This window comes from Malus sylvestris, chromosome 17 (genome assembly GCF_916048215.2).
Source record: "Malus sylvestris chromosome 17, drMalSylv7.2, whole genome shotgun sequence".
NCBI classification, from domain to species: domain Eukaryota; kingdom Viridiplantae; phylum Streptophyta; class Magnoliopsida; order Rosales; family Rosaceae; genus Malus; species Malus sylvestris.
This window is the reverse complement of record NC_062276.1, coordinates 2,059,960-2,074,362: the sequence shown is the minus strand read 5'-3', so window position 1 is coordinate 2,074,362 and position 14,403 is coordinate 2,059,960. Positions and strand designations below refer to the sequence as shown.

Below are 14,403 nucleotides of genomic sequence, written 5' to 3'. Positions count from 1 at the left end.
AGCCGTTGGGTCAAAGTTCAAATACATGGATTAGTTGATGAGGAGGATTTTGTGGAACGGATCGAAGAGGATCCCTTTCCCTAAAGTTTAACCAAATTCAGTAATATAACGATTATATAATAAAGAAATGCTAAGAAGACTCTCAAAGTGGGGTCTTCATAAACTTTCCGTCGTTCATGTTTTTTACACAATTTTCGTGCCAACATAATAAAATATTGTGCAAAAAACATGAGATGACGGAAAATCCATAGAGAGTCTCATTTTTAAGAGAGTTTTCTTAGCATTTTCTTATAATAAATAGATAAACTATGTTATTTAAGTAAAATCTAAAATTAATAAACGTTAATCAATGATTAAACTAATTCTTATTCAACGTAAAATAGGAGCTGTTTTTCCACATAATAGGACGGTGAATTTTTCAGGAGCTACTTTTTTTTTTTAAAAAAAAAAGCAAAAACAAAGTGAAAAAGAAAAGCAGGAGTCGCTTTTTGAAAAAAAAAACTAAGGGAAGGACGTTTCCAGTGAAGAACCACGATGCCACTATCTGATAATTGAACGTCTAAGATCGAAGTTTTGCAAAAGATTCATACATGAATACGATCGAGATAAATGGCAACGTGTTTTGTGGTGGGAACAATATGCTTTATACATCAAAGAAAAGGCTCATGTTTGCTTTTCAATCTTATGGTACAAACAATTAATAGTCATCCTTTATTTTATGAACGAATACTAGCAAATTTCAAATTTAAATTTTCTCGCTCTATCTTTTTTATTTTATTTCTCATTTTGTAATGTTGTAAACATGATTTAAACTTTTTATTTTCGAGGTTACCCTTTAAACATGAACAATACTAAAATTTAACCAAATATGAAACCGTGTAGTAATCTGATAGATATGTAATAAATATATGAACTATGTTATTCAATAAATCTTGAAATTTTTGACAACTTTAATCAGTGGTTAAACTATTACTCATTTGGTTGATTTTTTGCAGGAGTTTTTCTTAAATTGTGAATTAGAAAAATGGTTCCGATGATCGTATAGTACTATTTGATTATGTAACATCATTTAGCTCAAGACATACATGTTAGGTATTTATTATTTAATGTTACATTAGCTCAAGAGGAATTAGAAAAATGGTTCCGATAACTGTGTGTTTTTCGTTAAAACTCCATTTATTCTTTGTAGCACTGACTTCATGTCATCATATGATAAACACAATTTCAATTTTCATATGGTCTAGTCGCCTACGGATCTATAATATAAGAAAATACAGAATTTTCTACCTAGAAAATACTTCCAAAGAGAAAAGAAGAGATCACCGTTTATATACATGTGCGGTCTTTGTCGTATTTTTAGCGTTTAGAGAGACTTAATAGTGCATACTTACAGAAAAAGTTATTGATACTCTAATGATTGTTTGAAAGTACTCTTAAAATAATTACAAGCAGTTGATCATATTCAACAGTAAAAGTAGAACTGTAGAGCGGACCAGATCCATCTTCATGTAGAATTGTTGAAGGACGAGAGTAGGGTTAGAGTGATACAGTTTTGGCACATGACGGGCAGGGCAAGGAAAAAGTCGATGGAGCAATGCCAATGCACTCATGTATTTACAAGAACGCCTACGTGTACTCCACTCACATCCCAATTCAATATTCGACCTTATGCTTTCTCCTTGTCTTTGCTAGTAAGTGAGGGATTTTTCAATATAATTAGTACACGAAGTGGTATACTATGTGTCATTATACAAATAGTGGGATGTGTGTTAAAAAGTTAATAACTTATTTTTTCTATCGCTTCTATAAAAACACGTGGTGTACCATCTATGTTCCCGTCATAAAAAAAAAAAATCTCCTAGTAAGTGGCTACTTTGTTTCTTCTTCTTAATTTTCATATTAATTGGGGTTTAATCATTCCAGAATAACTTATTAATTAGTACAACGTGCTTATAACACTTTTAATGAGCCCACTTATATGAGAAATTTTTCAAAATGCAAGAAACACGGCCCGATATGCCTAGTGTTATAATACAATTGGTTGAATTTTTTCTTTTAAAAAAAGTTTTAAGCCAATTGTATTATGACACTTGTTGTATCAAGCCGTGTATCTGACAAACAGACAAATCTCTGCACTCCCATGACCACTAATTAGTCTCTAAGAATTCTGTTATCTTCCTCTCCATATATATTGTGGTACTTTTTAGTATGCTAGGAAAGAAACAGTATATCCTAATAATAACAAGTTAACCTTGCACAATTTTGCTCCATTTAACCATATATTAATGTTATCAGAGACAACTGATTGGCTTAAATTGAACGTACTTCGTAAATAGTTCGACCATTAACAAAATATTTCGAAGGGATCGAGCAATCCTACTAGCACGTTATAATTCCTCAATTCATCAAAGCTAGTTAGCCGGCATAAAAACATGAAAATAAACTACTAATTTCTACTAATTTCGTATGCAGCAGGTGCATAATCATAACCACCATCATCGTTGTCGTCATCATCACCTTCCATAGATGTTGCTGGAGCATAGTCATAATTTGAATCATCGTCATCGCCATCACCTTCTATGTATGTTGCAGGGGCATAATCGTATCCGTCATCACCATCGTCGTCATCATCCCATGCTTCTTACACCACGAGGCACTTATCATCAATTTTGAAAGGGGAAACAAATTGCCAAAAAAGACCTCTCTTATCTCAATATTTCTTTGTTAGGGGTTGTTTGAGAGCACTTCTCTATATTTCATTATTATTAGGAAGAAATATATATATATATATATAACTAGACGAATACTGGGATGTTTGAGAGCGCTTCTCTATAAAACACTTTTGTTAGTAGCACGTTTACAAAGAAGTAGTTTGTTATTTGGCAAACAATCCAATATGAGCTTTTGTATTATAAAGAAGTGACTTTTACAACATAAAAGACGTATTTTGATATTAAGTGAAGTGTTCAGTGCGAGTATTTCTCAGTCTATATTGTCTAATTTATGTTATATGATGTTCAAAGTTCAACACATAAACTTTTAAACTTCTTTAGGCTTCCTCAAACTTCAACTTTAAAAAATGTTGCAATCATAAGGAAATAAGATGTCCAAGTTTAAGTCCCAAGCCATTTTATGTCTTTCCATTCCCTTAACAAAAACCAACTTAAATACTTTTTTTTTCCCTTCCCTTTGTTCATCTACAAATGCTATCTCCAATAAGATGAGATCTTTTCATTTGTAAAAGTTATTTATGCATCTACATTAGCACCACTTCAAATTTAATGGTAGAAATAGGTAGGCATGGTGTTTAAAAAAGAGAGAAAATACAAAAATAATGTCAAAATTGGTAGCACTATTTCATGTGACTAAAACATTTCAGTTAAAGCCAAACTCAATTGTGTTTTCTAAAAGTTAATGATGTCACTATAAATTTGACATATCATGGAAAAACGCTCTTATCATTTTTCAGTTTAAGCTCGATTCTACTCATTCCAATTCACTCTTAGGAATCCAAAATTGAGGTTGAATAATTTAAAAGACCATCCAAATTACATTCCTAATTAAGAAGCGTGTATGTATAAATATTCAACAACTCTCTTATCTAAAGATTTCATTGCCTTGAAAAAAAAAAGAAAAAGATTTCATTGCCGAAAAATTGAGAAACAATGAGAGATTAAGCATTAATTAATCCGCCCCCTGTTTAATTAGCGGTACAACAAAACACAACATTTCCTTCAAGTCCTCATATGCACGTAATAATCCGGCTAGCAGAGACAGAGAAGCGCGATCGTGAGCTTCTCATTCCGGTGGCGGACTCCGGCGACGAAGATGCATCGTCCAAACCCTCCTCGTCTTCCTCCTCCTCCTACCGCACCGGTCGCGAGGTGAGTTTTGATTGCTGTTTGTTTTCATTGCTTTGCGTGTTGTGTTGTGTTTGGTTGCTGAGAAAATGGAGGAAAATTCGAGGGAAAAGCTGAAAGTTTTTGCATAGGTTGCGAATTGATGTTAGTGCGTGTGTGTGTGTTAATTGTGATTTATGGGTTGATTTTGGCGATTAAATTTCTAATTTTGTGTTTGACATTGCCTGATTTAATGTTTCCTGAGGCTAATGGAGCAAACTCAGATTTTAGTCTTGTTTTGTTTGTCAATTTTGCATCAGTTCATTTGGACTTGTAATGTGCTAATTTGGATTTTCGGTATTACTTTCCGCTCATTTGTTTGAAATTTGGGTGTGAGTAGAGCTTTATTTCTCTGCTTGAGCTTCCAAGTAATGTGATAAGAAGATCAAACAATTGATTCGGGTACATCTAAGCATTTCTACAAGAAATTTGGGAGAATCACTTGCTTCCAGTTCTCTCATATTTGACATTTCCGAAAAATTGGGCATTGTTTCCAATGCAGGGCAATCAACGGCATACAGAAATTTCAAACTTCTTGGTAAATCACGGATTGTATGAAGATATATGCATCCATTCCCTCCAAGCTTTGAAAGGCTCTACTGAGGCTGGGTAGGGTATGAACATCATTCCCTCCAAGTTCCTTAGGGATTGCATCATCTGGTAATTTGGGCAAATGACCAGGCACAGAACTCAAGAGATAAAAGTGAGATTCTTCAATCCTACTATGGAAGGTGGTACTTGTCTTATGGCTGTAGAATCTGCTTCAAGAGCCCCAGAGAACCTCAAACTCCAAAGTAAAAGCTTCTCCCAATCTTCTCTGCCTACATAACATTGCACGCATCGACCTCAGGATATTACTCATGCTGAACTTTCACATTTGGTGGTATATCAGGGATTGTACAAAGGTTAAAGCATTTATCTAACCGCATAGTTTCAAGAAAGACCACTAAGACTGGGTAGGGTATGAAAATCATTCCGTGAAAGATCCAAAACTTGTAAAGAAATTAGACTCCCAAGATCCTTAGGGATTTCATTATCAGCTAATCCGCAACATGAGAGATCTAATTCCCTTAAAGAGGTTAAGTCGTGTATCGAATGTGGCTAATGAATACTTTCCAGACCTGATAGGGATAAACGAGTGAGATTCTTCAATCTTACTATGGAAGGTGGTACTTCTCTTATGGCTGTTTGCTCTGCTTCAAGTGTTCTCAGTGATGTCATCTCCCCTATATCCTCATGCAGTTCTCTGAATTTTGAACATCCATTAAGAAGAAGAGTCTCAACAGATTTCAATTTATAGAAATCCCTTGGAAGAGAAATAAGCCTTTTACAGTCTCTAAGGTTCACCAAAGAAAGTCTTTTAAGATGACCAATGGAGGGGTGAATCTCGGACAAACTCTTACACCATACCAATATCAACTCTTCAAGATTTGGGACTTGTGAAAAGTTCGGTGATTTCTGTAAGGAACGGGAATAGCTGAGATCAAGGGTTTTCAAGTTATGTAGCGACTGTTGCAGAAAATCAAAAGAAAATTGAAGTTAATATCCGAAATGAAGATGTTATAAAAAATAAAAAAAAGAGAAGAAATCCAAAAAACAAATAGAAACAGATCATCATCAGGTGTAATTCATTGTACCTTGGAACCCTCCCAAACTTGTACCAGTTGGCTAAACTGCATCTCTACAACAACTAGTTTATCTTGATTAAAAAAGTCATCTGGTATGGACTTTAAAGGGCATCCAAACCAACGCAACCATATTAACTCTTTGGGAAGACATTTGTATTCTCCATTAAGCTCTACGCAGCTGGAGCGGTCAAGGGATAAACGAGTGAGATTCTTCAATCCTACTATGGAAGGTGGTACTTCTCTTATGGTTGTTTGCTTTGCTTCAAGTGTTCTCAGTGATATCATCTCCCCTATATCCTCATGCAGTTCTATGAATTTTAAACATCCATTAAGAAGAAGAGTCTCAACAGATTTCAATTTATAGAAATCCCTTGGAAGAGAAATAAGCTTACGGCATCCCTCAAGGTTCACCAAAGAAAGTGTTTTAAGATGACCAATGGAGGGGTGAATCTCGGACAAACTCTCACACAATACCAATATCAACTCTTCAAGATTTGGGACTTGTGAAAAGTCCAATGATTTCTGTAAGGAATAGGAATAGCTGAGATCAAGGGTTTTCAAGTTACGAAGCGACTGTTGCAGAAAATCAAAAGAAAATTAAAATTAATATCCAAAATGAAGATATTAAAAAAACAAAAGAGAAAAAATCCAAAAAATAAATAGAAACAGAACATCATCAGGTGTAATTCATTGTACCTTGGAACCCTCCCAAACTTGTACCAGTTTGCTTAACCGCATCTCTAAAACAACTAGTTTATCTTGATTAAAAAAGTCATCTGGTATGGACTTTAAAGGGCATTTTTCCCAACTCAACCATATTAACTCTTTGGGAAGATGTTTGTATTCTCCTTTGAGCTTTACTTTGTTGAGCTGAAGCAATCTCAGTTTTTTCATATTGGCAAATGCTTTTGTACTGAAACTAGCATTGCCATAACCATAAGGCAAATGTAGAGCAAGTCCTTCAACTTCTTCAGTTCCCTGTTAAGAAAAGATTATAATATTCATGTGTAAGAAACCGATCATTTGCATATGTTTACAAGTATTATTAATTCATTACGCAAAATCACCTACGGCGAATATATGCAAGTACTATTGTTGGCTATTTAAGCTTTCCTTGTGCAACCCCAATTACAAATGAATTTTGTTAAAGGTATAATAGACATTACATATATGCTTTTCTTGTACGATTGATTAATCCAAAAATTTACTGGGAATAGACTTACAGATTTATTTGTCAACACATTGATGACATCTCGATCATCCCACAACCTACTCCATTTTTCAGGGTGACCAGGGGATTTTTCAGAAATGATTACTCTGGCCATTTCTCGAAGCAAGTCATGCATATTCAACTTGTTCTGCTCAACGGTTACAAGGCATCGTTCACGAAGGACACTGATTCCTATTGTTGCAGAAAATCCACATCCATCTAATACTTTTGCAACATAGTCCTTGTCCTTTCTAATAAAGAAACAAGATATGTCCAGGAATATAGCCTTTTGTGTATTATCTAGCCCTTCGAAGCTTATTCTTAGTTGTTTTATTATTTCTCCTTTAGGAGTTCCTTTCAATTTGTCCAATTGGCTTTGCCACTCTTCTATGGGTCTTGTAAACAAAAAAGAACCTAAAACTTCAAGGGCTAGTGGCAAACCTCCACAGTAAGAAACAACCTTTTTTGAGAGTTCGAGATATCCTTCTTCTTTAGGCCGTCGATTTTCAAAGGCATGCCAACTCAAGAGCTCCAGAGCTTCTTCTTTATTCAATTCCTGGGCCAGATATGTCTTATTCACTTTCCCTTGCTTTAGTAAATGTTCATCTCGTGTCGTTATGATAATTCTACTTCCAGGACCAAACCAATTGTGATTTCCAGCTATTGCATTCAGTTGGTCCACTCCATCTATGTTGTCCATGATGACAAGTACCCTTCTATGTGAAAATTGATCTTTTATCCGACTGATACCTTCAGCAACACTGCTTATGTCAAACTCCTTTTTCAAGATGTCAGAAATAATTTTTTTTTGCAAATAAACTAGATCATGTTTATTTGCAGTGTTGCTAACATCGTGAAGGAAACTTTTGAATTGGAACATGTGATGAATTTGGTTATAAATAGCTTTGGCAGCTGTTGTTTTACCCAATCCACCCATACCCCAAATTCCAACCATGAGAACATTTGATCCACCACTTGAAAGATGACTGATAATATCATGAATGCGAGAATTGATTCCAACCGGGTACTTGGCCACATCTAGTTCGTTTGTGCTCGGAAGCCATTCCGTAATAATCTTGTCAACAATTTCTCTAATAAACTCTGCTTCGCGCCTGAAAATTGACATTAGCGGGACTCAATGATATATACACACACACACACACACTAACTAGCTACTAGCTAGTATGTGATTTTGTGACCAACTTGAATAAAAGAACGAAAATCATTCATTAATTAAACTCCAATTACGGTTTGGTTTGATATGAGAAATTAAGGTGTATTAATTAAGCATGCTAATTAATGTTTAGCTTCTGTAAAATGTCAATTAGACATGTTAATTATATGAGAGATTTAACTCATTCACTAAAAAATTTCAAATCTTGAAAAGCAGCTGAATGATTACCCATTATCAGTGATATGGTGGCCAGACAAGTTTGCAGCTTCTGTAAGAGCCTTTCTCCACTGCTTTACACTTTCTCGTTTAGCTTCACGTTTCGTGCCATCTTTTACTTTACTGATGCTCTTTTTGTGCTTCTGAAATGCTTTGGCTAAAACTCCATCCTGCTTCCTGACATGTGAAGGATCAACATGATAGAATATTGGCAAAACATGTCGCCCCAGTTTGGATCTGCACTCCATGATCTTCACCAGCTCGTCAAGGCACCAACTTGAATCCGCATACCTCTTTGAGAAGACGATGATGGAGATCCTCGACCCTTCAATTTCCCGGAACAGTTCCTCTTTTATTTCTTCCCCTCTTTTTAGATCGTCCTCATCCATATAAGCCTGGTATCCCCTGTCTTTAAATGCCGCGTGCAGGTGGCCTGTGAAGCCGTTGCGCGTGTCTTCACCTCTGAAGCTCAAGAACAAGTCGTAATTCCAAAGTTTTGACTTGGAGGAGGACGAAACAGAGGCTTCATGGGCTGTCATGGCGGTATCCAAATGAATAAAAACTATCAATTTGAGAGAAACAAATTAAAAAATTGCAAAAGAAATGTTAACTTGGCTTTGTTTTGTTAGTCAAACATCCGCAGACTGTCCATATACATCCAACAAATGAGAATATGCATGTTTGTTTATGGATGTATACATCTGTTTATACATGTACTGGTACTATAGAGAGAGAGAGAGAGAGAGAGAGAGAGGGAGAGGAAGAGGTTCTGATACGAATCTATAGGCTCCGACCTTGCGCGATTTCGTTGCCGTATGAAAAAGTTAAAATGAAGTTTTTGGAGTGGAAGAACTAAGGAGAAGGAGAGGAAGAACAGCAGTGCAGCTGCTGATCTGCAGCAGGGAGCAAAAGGGAAAAGCAGAAATCAAGAAAGCAAACCGACAGAGAAAAGCTTGGGTATGGCGGAAGGAGGAGAGAGACGACTTTTAGAGAGAAGGCAGAATCTTTTAGAGAGAGAATGACAGAAGCAGAAAGGACCGAGCGAGAATGAACCGGTGGAGGAGGGAAGCGGTGGAACTGTAGACTGATTGAAGAGGCAGGATATTATTAAAAATTATATTTACAAAATTACCCTTGAATTATTTTATGCATTCATTTTTCCTGCTTTTGATTTTTTTTGGCTGAGAGACAGTTTTGTCCAATTAATTTTGTCGAAGCCGGTGACACCAAAACTGGCCTCCTCCGGCTTTATACATAAGAGAAGAGATTAGTGCCTTATAATACTCTTAATATTCCCACTCCCATGACCACTAATTTGTCTTCAAGGACCCCTTTCCCTGCCTATCGATATGTATTAAGGGGTGTGCTATTGACACATCATTTTTTACTTCTCACATATTTCTTGTTAATTTTTATTTTTTTATTTTCTTCAATTCGACGGTCGAAAATTAAAAGAATGTATGAGAAATAAAAAGAGGTGTGTAGATATCACACTCCCATATTAATATCACCAGAGACCACAACCGATTGATTTGAACTAAAGGTACATCGTAATTAGTTCGGCCCTTAACAAAAAATTTCAAAGGGATCGAGCAATCCTTCCTACCAGCACTTCATAAAAATCACTTTAAAAACTCCCCTTGACATTTACCTTCCTCAATTCATCAAAGCTAGTTAACCTGCATCAAAGCATCCTCTCTACCATATCTTCATGCTTCCTTGCACCACGAGGCAATGCTAATATTTGAAACGGGACACTTTTTTTTATCAAAAAAAAGTGAAAAGAAGAGTTAAGACTGTTGGATAAATATCAACAATCAATGATAAATTTATATACGCTAATAAATAATAAATGCAAACAAATAATTTAACAGAGTATGAACAAAACGAAATAATATTAAACAGACAAATTGAGGATTCAGGCTTGCGTACCATAATGTCCTAAAAACAAAATTTCATGCTTACTTTGTGCTTGTAGTTCTACGGAAATCTGCTTTACCAGAATTCAACGATCTAAGTCGAGATTCCAGCACTGAAAAACTAGACTTTTGACGAATTTCTTTGTGATTCTCTCAATAAGAAGGTTTGGGATTGTAGAAAAAAATTTGATTTTTCTGTGTTCTAAATGTCATGCAAATATATTTATGTTTGTTCGCAACAGGTATGAGTATGAGATGCGTCTGTTGGAAGACATCTTCTTAGAGGGGTGATTTGCTCTTTGACGTTCTTTCATCGCTTCAGACTTCATCTGAAGAGATGAGTCTGTCAATATAAAAATTAATTAATTAATTAAATCTGAAACTAGTTAAAAAATAATTAATTAAAAATTTTAATTATTAGAGTCCAAGCCCAAACCTATGGCTCGTTTTTTAATAATTAATTATATATTAATTATCAATTAATTAGCACATCTCAAAGCCCATATCTAAGGTTGAACTCAATTTTATTTTCTATGGTTCATTACTCCAACTTTCTAAAAGGGAGAACCTTTTGGTGGTAATCAATGTGAGACAATGAAATATCTACTCAAAATTTCCAACAAAAACCGAGTCCAAATGATGGCTAAAACGCTAGTAGATGTCGAATCAACTACTGCTGAACAACATGACAAGAAACCTCATCAGCCAACAGAGTTTGCTTTTCATGTTCCAAATAACAAAAACAACTAGTCAAAATCACAAATTATTTGTTTGTAAAATGAGGACCAAATCATCTGATGCTACTGGACACTTTGAAGGTTGCATGCAAAGGGAACATCTGAATAGTCGAGCTGGGAAGATAAGAAAGAGGTTGATGACGACGCTGAGGGTGGTCTGGGCGAGAGTGCAATGTTTTGTCCTCAAAGTAGGTTTCGCCTTTTCCATTTCGGTTCATCTATAGTAATACTCATTTGTGTGCTGGGTATGATGATAAGCGTCATGGCCTCCCATTTTCTCCACTTTCACAAAACCATAGTTTCTTGGACATCAGTTTACTAGAATAACAATTTTGTCCCTGCCTACCAAATTGAGTTTATGTTCGATAATTGCATGCTTCTATTGAGAATGAATCTCACATTAATGGAAATATGGACTTTGCATATGCTTATAAGTAGTTAGATTATTTCTCACGAAACTAATTGACAATATAGATAGTAGTCAAACTACTTATAAACGCGTGCAAAGTTTCTCTTGTCATATACATTGGCCCTTAGCATTTCTCATATGGAAAGGGATCCTTTCCTCCTAATCTATCAAATCAGAAATTCGTGCTATTAAAATTTAATCAAACAGCTACAAACAGGGGCCCACTTTAAAAGTTATAATAACTTCAACCGTTGGATCAAATTTTAATAGTCTGAACCCCCTGATTTGGTGAATTAGGAAGAAGGGATCCGGATCCCTTTCCTTCTCATATTTTATTGCCAAAAAAGAACACCAAATTGCAGGATAAAAATGCTGGCATCCAATCATTGGAAGACAGCTCATCAAACATCAATATACAACAAAAATTGAGATACAAAGAGAGATTAAGCGAATCCGGATTCTCGCCGGATTCTCTTTTTGAGGATTTGGTGATCCTTAAATCGTGTTCGTTCACCGTATATTATGCGGTCAAAATTTATTTTAAATATTTTTATTTAAAATTAAACACAAACAATACTTGATAAAAACTGACTGCACGATGTGCGATGAACGATGAACGAACACTTAAGAATTCTCACCAAAAGAATCCGGAAAGGATCTTGTTAGAGATTAAGCGTTAATTAATCGGCGCATTGTTTAATTAGCGGTACAACAAAACACAACATTTCCTTGAAGTCCACACATGCACGTAATAATCTCCACTATATTATTATTATATTTTTAAATAATTGAAAAAACAGGATTAACTATTTTCATTCTTTAATAATCCTCACCCAATTATAATAATAATTAAATTAAATTAAATAAAAACAAAATATTTGAAATGCCAAAAATACAAAAGAATGGCGAGCAGAGACAGAGTACCGCGAGATTGTGAGCTTCTCATTCCGGTGGCCGACTCCGGCGACAAAGATGCTTTGTCCAAACCCTCCTCATCTTCCTCCTCCTCCCACCACACAGGCCACGAGGTGAGTTTCGATTTCTGTTTCAAATTTCATTGCTTTGTGTGTTAGGGTTGTGTTTGGTTGCTGAGAAAATGGAGGAAAATTCGAGGGAAAAGCTGAAAGTTTTTGCATAGGTTGCGAATTAAATTTGTTGGATTTCTGATTATTCTTAAGATTTTGAGCTGACAGTAGTTGTTAAATTTATTAGGTTGAGCCATGAGCCATGAGGTATTATAATCTATTTTTCTCTCTTTCTGAAAGCAGAAGTATATCATTTGTTTGAATGCTAGGAGTTTTCTTACAGGCAAAGGAATAGTTGGATAAGATGGAGAAATAGCCCTCGTTAGATGAATACAACTTAGCCTCTTATAAGTTTTAGACTGAGCCCATTTCGTGTAATTTTACACTAATTTGTCGGGTGTGTGTGGATTTTTCTTGATGCATCTGTTTAATGCAGTAGCTAATGAGATCAAGCCTTCCTTCTCTTTCTTCGAGATTGCTTTTTGCTCATATATATCATATTAGCTGCTCACTCTTTGTTCCATTGCAGTATGTCCTATTTCCAATAGCGATCACTTTCTATATAGCGTGGTGGTATATTCACTTTGTGAATAGCTTCTTCTTTCCAATCCATGCTCAACTTGGAATCAACATTTTTGGTATGAAGTATTCTGAAATGCATTCCTTAAACCCCATTATTTGATTGGTACATTCTAACTTGCATTAGTTATTGGTCTTGGGGTATGACGTTGCCGAGCTTAGTATCTAGTCCATTTTCTCTCTTCATCTAATCCTAGACCCAAATTTTGGTGCGATAATCCGAATTCAGTAAAGACAGTTTCAATCCTTAGAGAGAAAGGAAATCCAGATGCTGGTGAAGCTAGGGGTTTGATTTTCTTTAACTTGGATGCTTAATTGTTAGAAAAAAGGTTTTTGATTGCACTAGTGACCATATATCTTACCTAGAGTATGTAACAATAAGAAGAGATGGGAACAAAAGAGAGATCCGGAATCGCGCTGGCCTTTGGCATCACGCCAAAGGTGCATTGGAATCACTCCAATAGAGCAATTGGATAAATTCTGGCATCACAGCGAAGTTGACTTGGAAATTTGGAATCACTCCAAGTCAACCTGTGCTTCACACATAAGCAGGAAATCCAAAAGCTTACAAAGTAGCTCCTCTTATAAGCTCATTTGTACATGGATCTGGAAAGATTCACATTAATATACTTGGAATTCCAAAGACTAATTTATGAACACCTAATACGTTGATCTTGTAACATAGAGAGACTCAAAGACAATGAACCTGCAGAGTACATGTGCAAACTGCATTTAGTACATCAGACACTAGGACTCTAATTTATTAACTTCGCATACGGTATGGTCAATGTTGGATTTAGACACGAAATATACCGGTAATGCATCATATGACACTACATGCTTCTTTCACATTCATTAAATAATGCTTGGTTTACAGTCAAAACATACGTTTTCAGTGGTTCTGCTTTGTTTTGGTTTTACAATGTATAACTGAACTTTCATCATCCATATACATGTTAGGTCCTGGATTTGTGAACATGCATTCGGGTTCATCACTTCATCCGTTGTCCTTGAGGTATGCTAATAACTTTTCATTTTAAACGTAATTGGTTTTTCAGACTGTTTGTAATGGTGACTTTATTTCTCCTTGTCACCAGAATTATTTTGAAGAGCTATTCTGGAGATGAAGAGTTGTGTTTATGTTCCCACGAACCATCATTACATTGGTGATGTGTTCCTGGTCAACACCAAGGATGTTATCAGACCAAATTTATCCGTACGGGAGGGAATTGGTGAGTAAGCTTAGGGATGAATAGACTTGAGCCCCCAGCTTGAATTTACCTACCATGTCCCAAACCTGAAGATAGCCTTGTCTATATATATATGTAACTGTTGTAACTCAGAGTATTCATTCATTCAATACATACAAGATATAATTCCTTTCTCTCAAATTTAATATGAAACCCTACAGCAGCTTAATACCCAGGCACCATATAGATTCGGAAGCTTGCAGCAGCCTCCCTATGCCCATTCGAACTGCAATTTCCAAATCCCATTGGGTTCCGCAATTTCTAAATCCAGTCAATACAAATCCTCGAAAGATTTGATCCCAATAAAAAATTTGGTCCCGAATTCAAATTATAATTTTGAATCCAATAAATCAATAG

The 14,403-nt window shown here is 35.6% G+C and overlaps 3 protein-coding genes, 1 long non-coding RNA gene and 1 pseudogene across 9 annotated transcripts in view; 2 read left to right on the top strand and 3 right to left on the bottom strand.

Moving 5' to 3' along the window:
- The window catches only part of LOC126610519 (uncharacterized), a 102,275-nt gene that overhangs the window by 15,873 nt on the left and 71,999 nt on the right, over nucleotides 1-14,403 (top strand). The gene's annotated exons all lie outside the window — the stretch shown is intronic.
- LOC126610493 (ankyrin repeat-containing protein ITN1-like) overlaps nucleotides 1-14,403 on the bottom strand; it is a 60,787-nt pseudogene that overhangs the window by 34,892 nt on the left and 11,492 nt on the right.
- Nucleotides 1-14,403, bottom strand: part of LOC126610479 (uncharacterized) — a 74,466-nt gene that overhangs the window by 51,532 nt on the left and 8,531 nt on the right. The gene's annotated exons all lie outside the window — the stretch shown is intronic.
- LOC126610478 (disease resistance protein RPV1-like) lies at nucleotides 4,214-9,279 on the bottom strand. Of its 3 annotated transcripts, XM_050278538.1 has the most exons (6): nucleotides 8,140-9,242; nucleotides 6,751-7,849; nucleotides 6,224-6,505; nucleotides 5,537-6,100; nucleotides 5,066-5,408; nucleotides 4,214-4,630 (listed from the first exon to the last, which is right to left on the bottom strand). In XM_050278538.1, exons 1-6 carry the CDS (start codon nucleotides 8,664-8,666, stop codon nucleotides 4,590-4,592), a joined length of 2,856 nt encoding a protein of 951 aa, XP_050134495.1. In that variant the 5' UTR covers nucleotides 8,667-9,242; the 3' UTR covers nucleotides 4,214-4,589. The 3 variants fall into 3 exon arrangements, with proteins under 3 accessions (XP_050134495.1, XP_050134496.1, XP_050134494.1); XM_050278539.1 differs by lacking the exon at nucleotides 5,066-5,408 and having other exon boundaries at nucleotides 4,214-5,065; nucleotides 5,758-6,100; nucleotides 8,140-9,279; XM_050278537.1 differs by having other exon boundaries at nucleotides 4,214-5,408; nucleotides 8,140-9,236.
- Nucleotides 12,063-14,187, top strand: LOC126610503 (protein CONTINUOUS VASCULAR RING 1-like). Of its 2 annotated transcripts, XM_050278598.1 has the most exons (4): nucleotides 12,063-12,220; nucleotides 12,747-12,855; nucleotides 13,757-13,811; nucleotides 13,894-14,187. In XM_050278598.1, the coding sequence occupies exons 1-4, from the start codon at nucleotides 12,095-12,097 to the stop codon at nucleotides 13,964-13,966; spliced, it is 363 nt and encodes a 120-aa protein (XP_050134555.1). In that variant the 5' UTR covers nucleotides 12,063-12,094; the 3' UTR covers nucleotides 13,967-14,187. The 2 variants fall into 2 exon arrangements, 1 of the variants encoding a protein (XP_050134555.1); XR_007618543.1 differs by lacking the exon at nucleotides 12,747-12,855 and having other exon boundaries at nucleotides 12,072-12,220; nucleotides 13,894-13,980.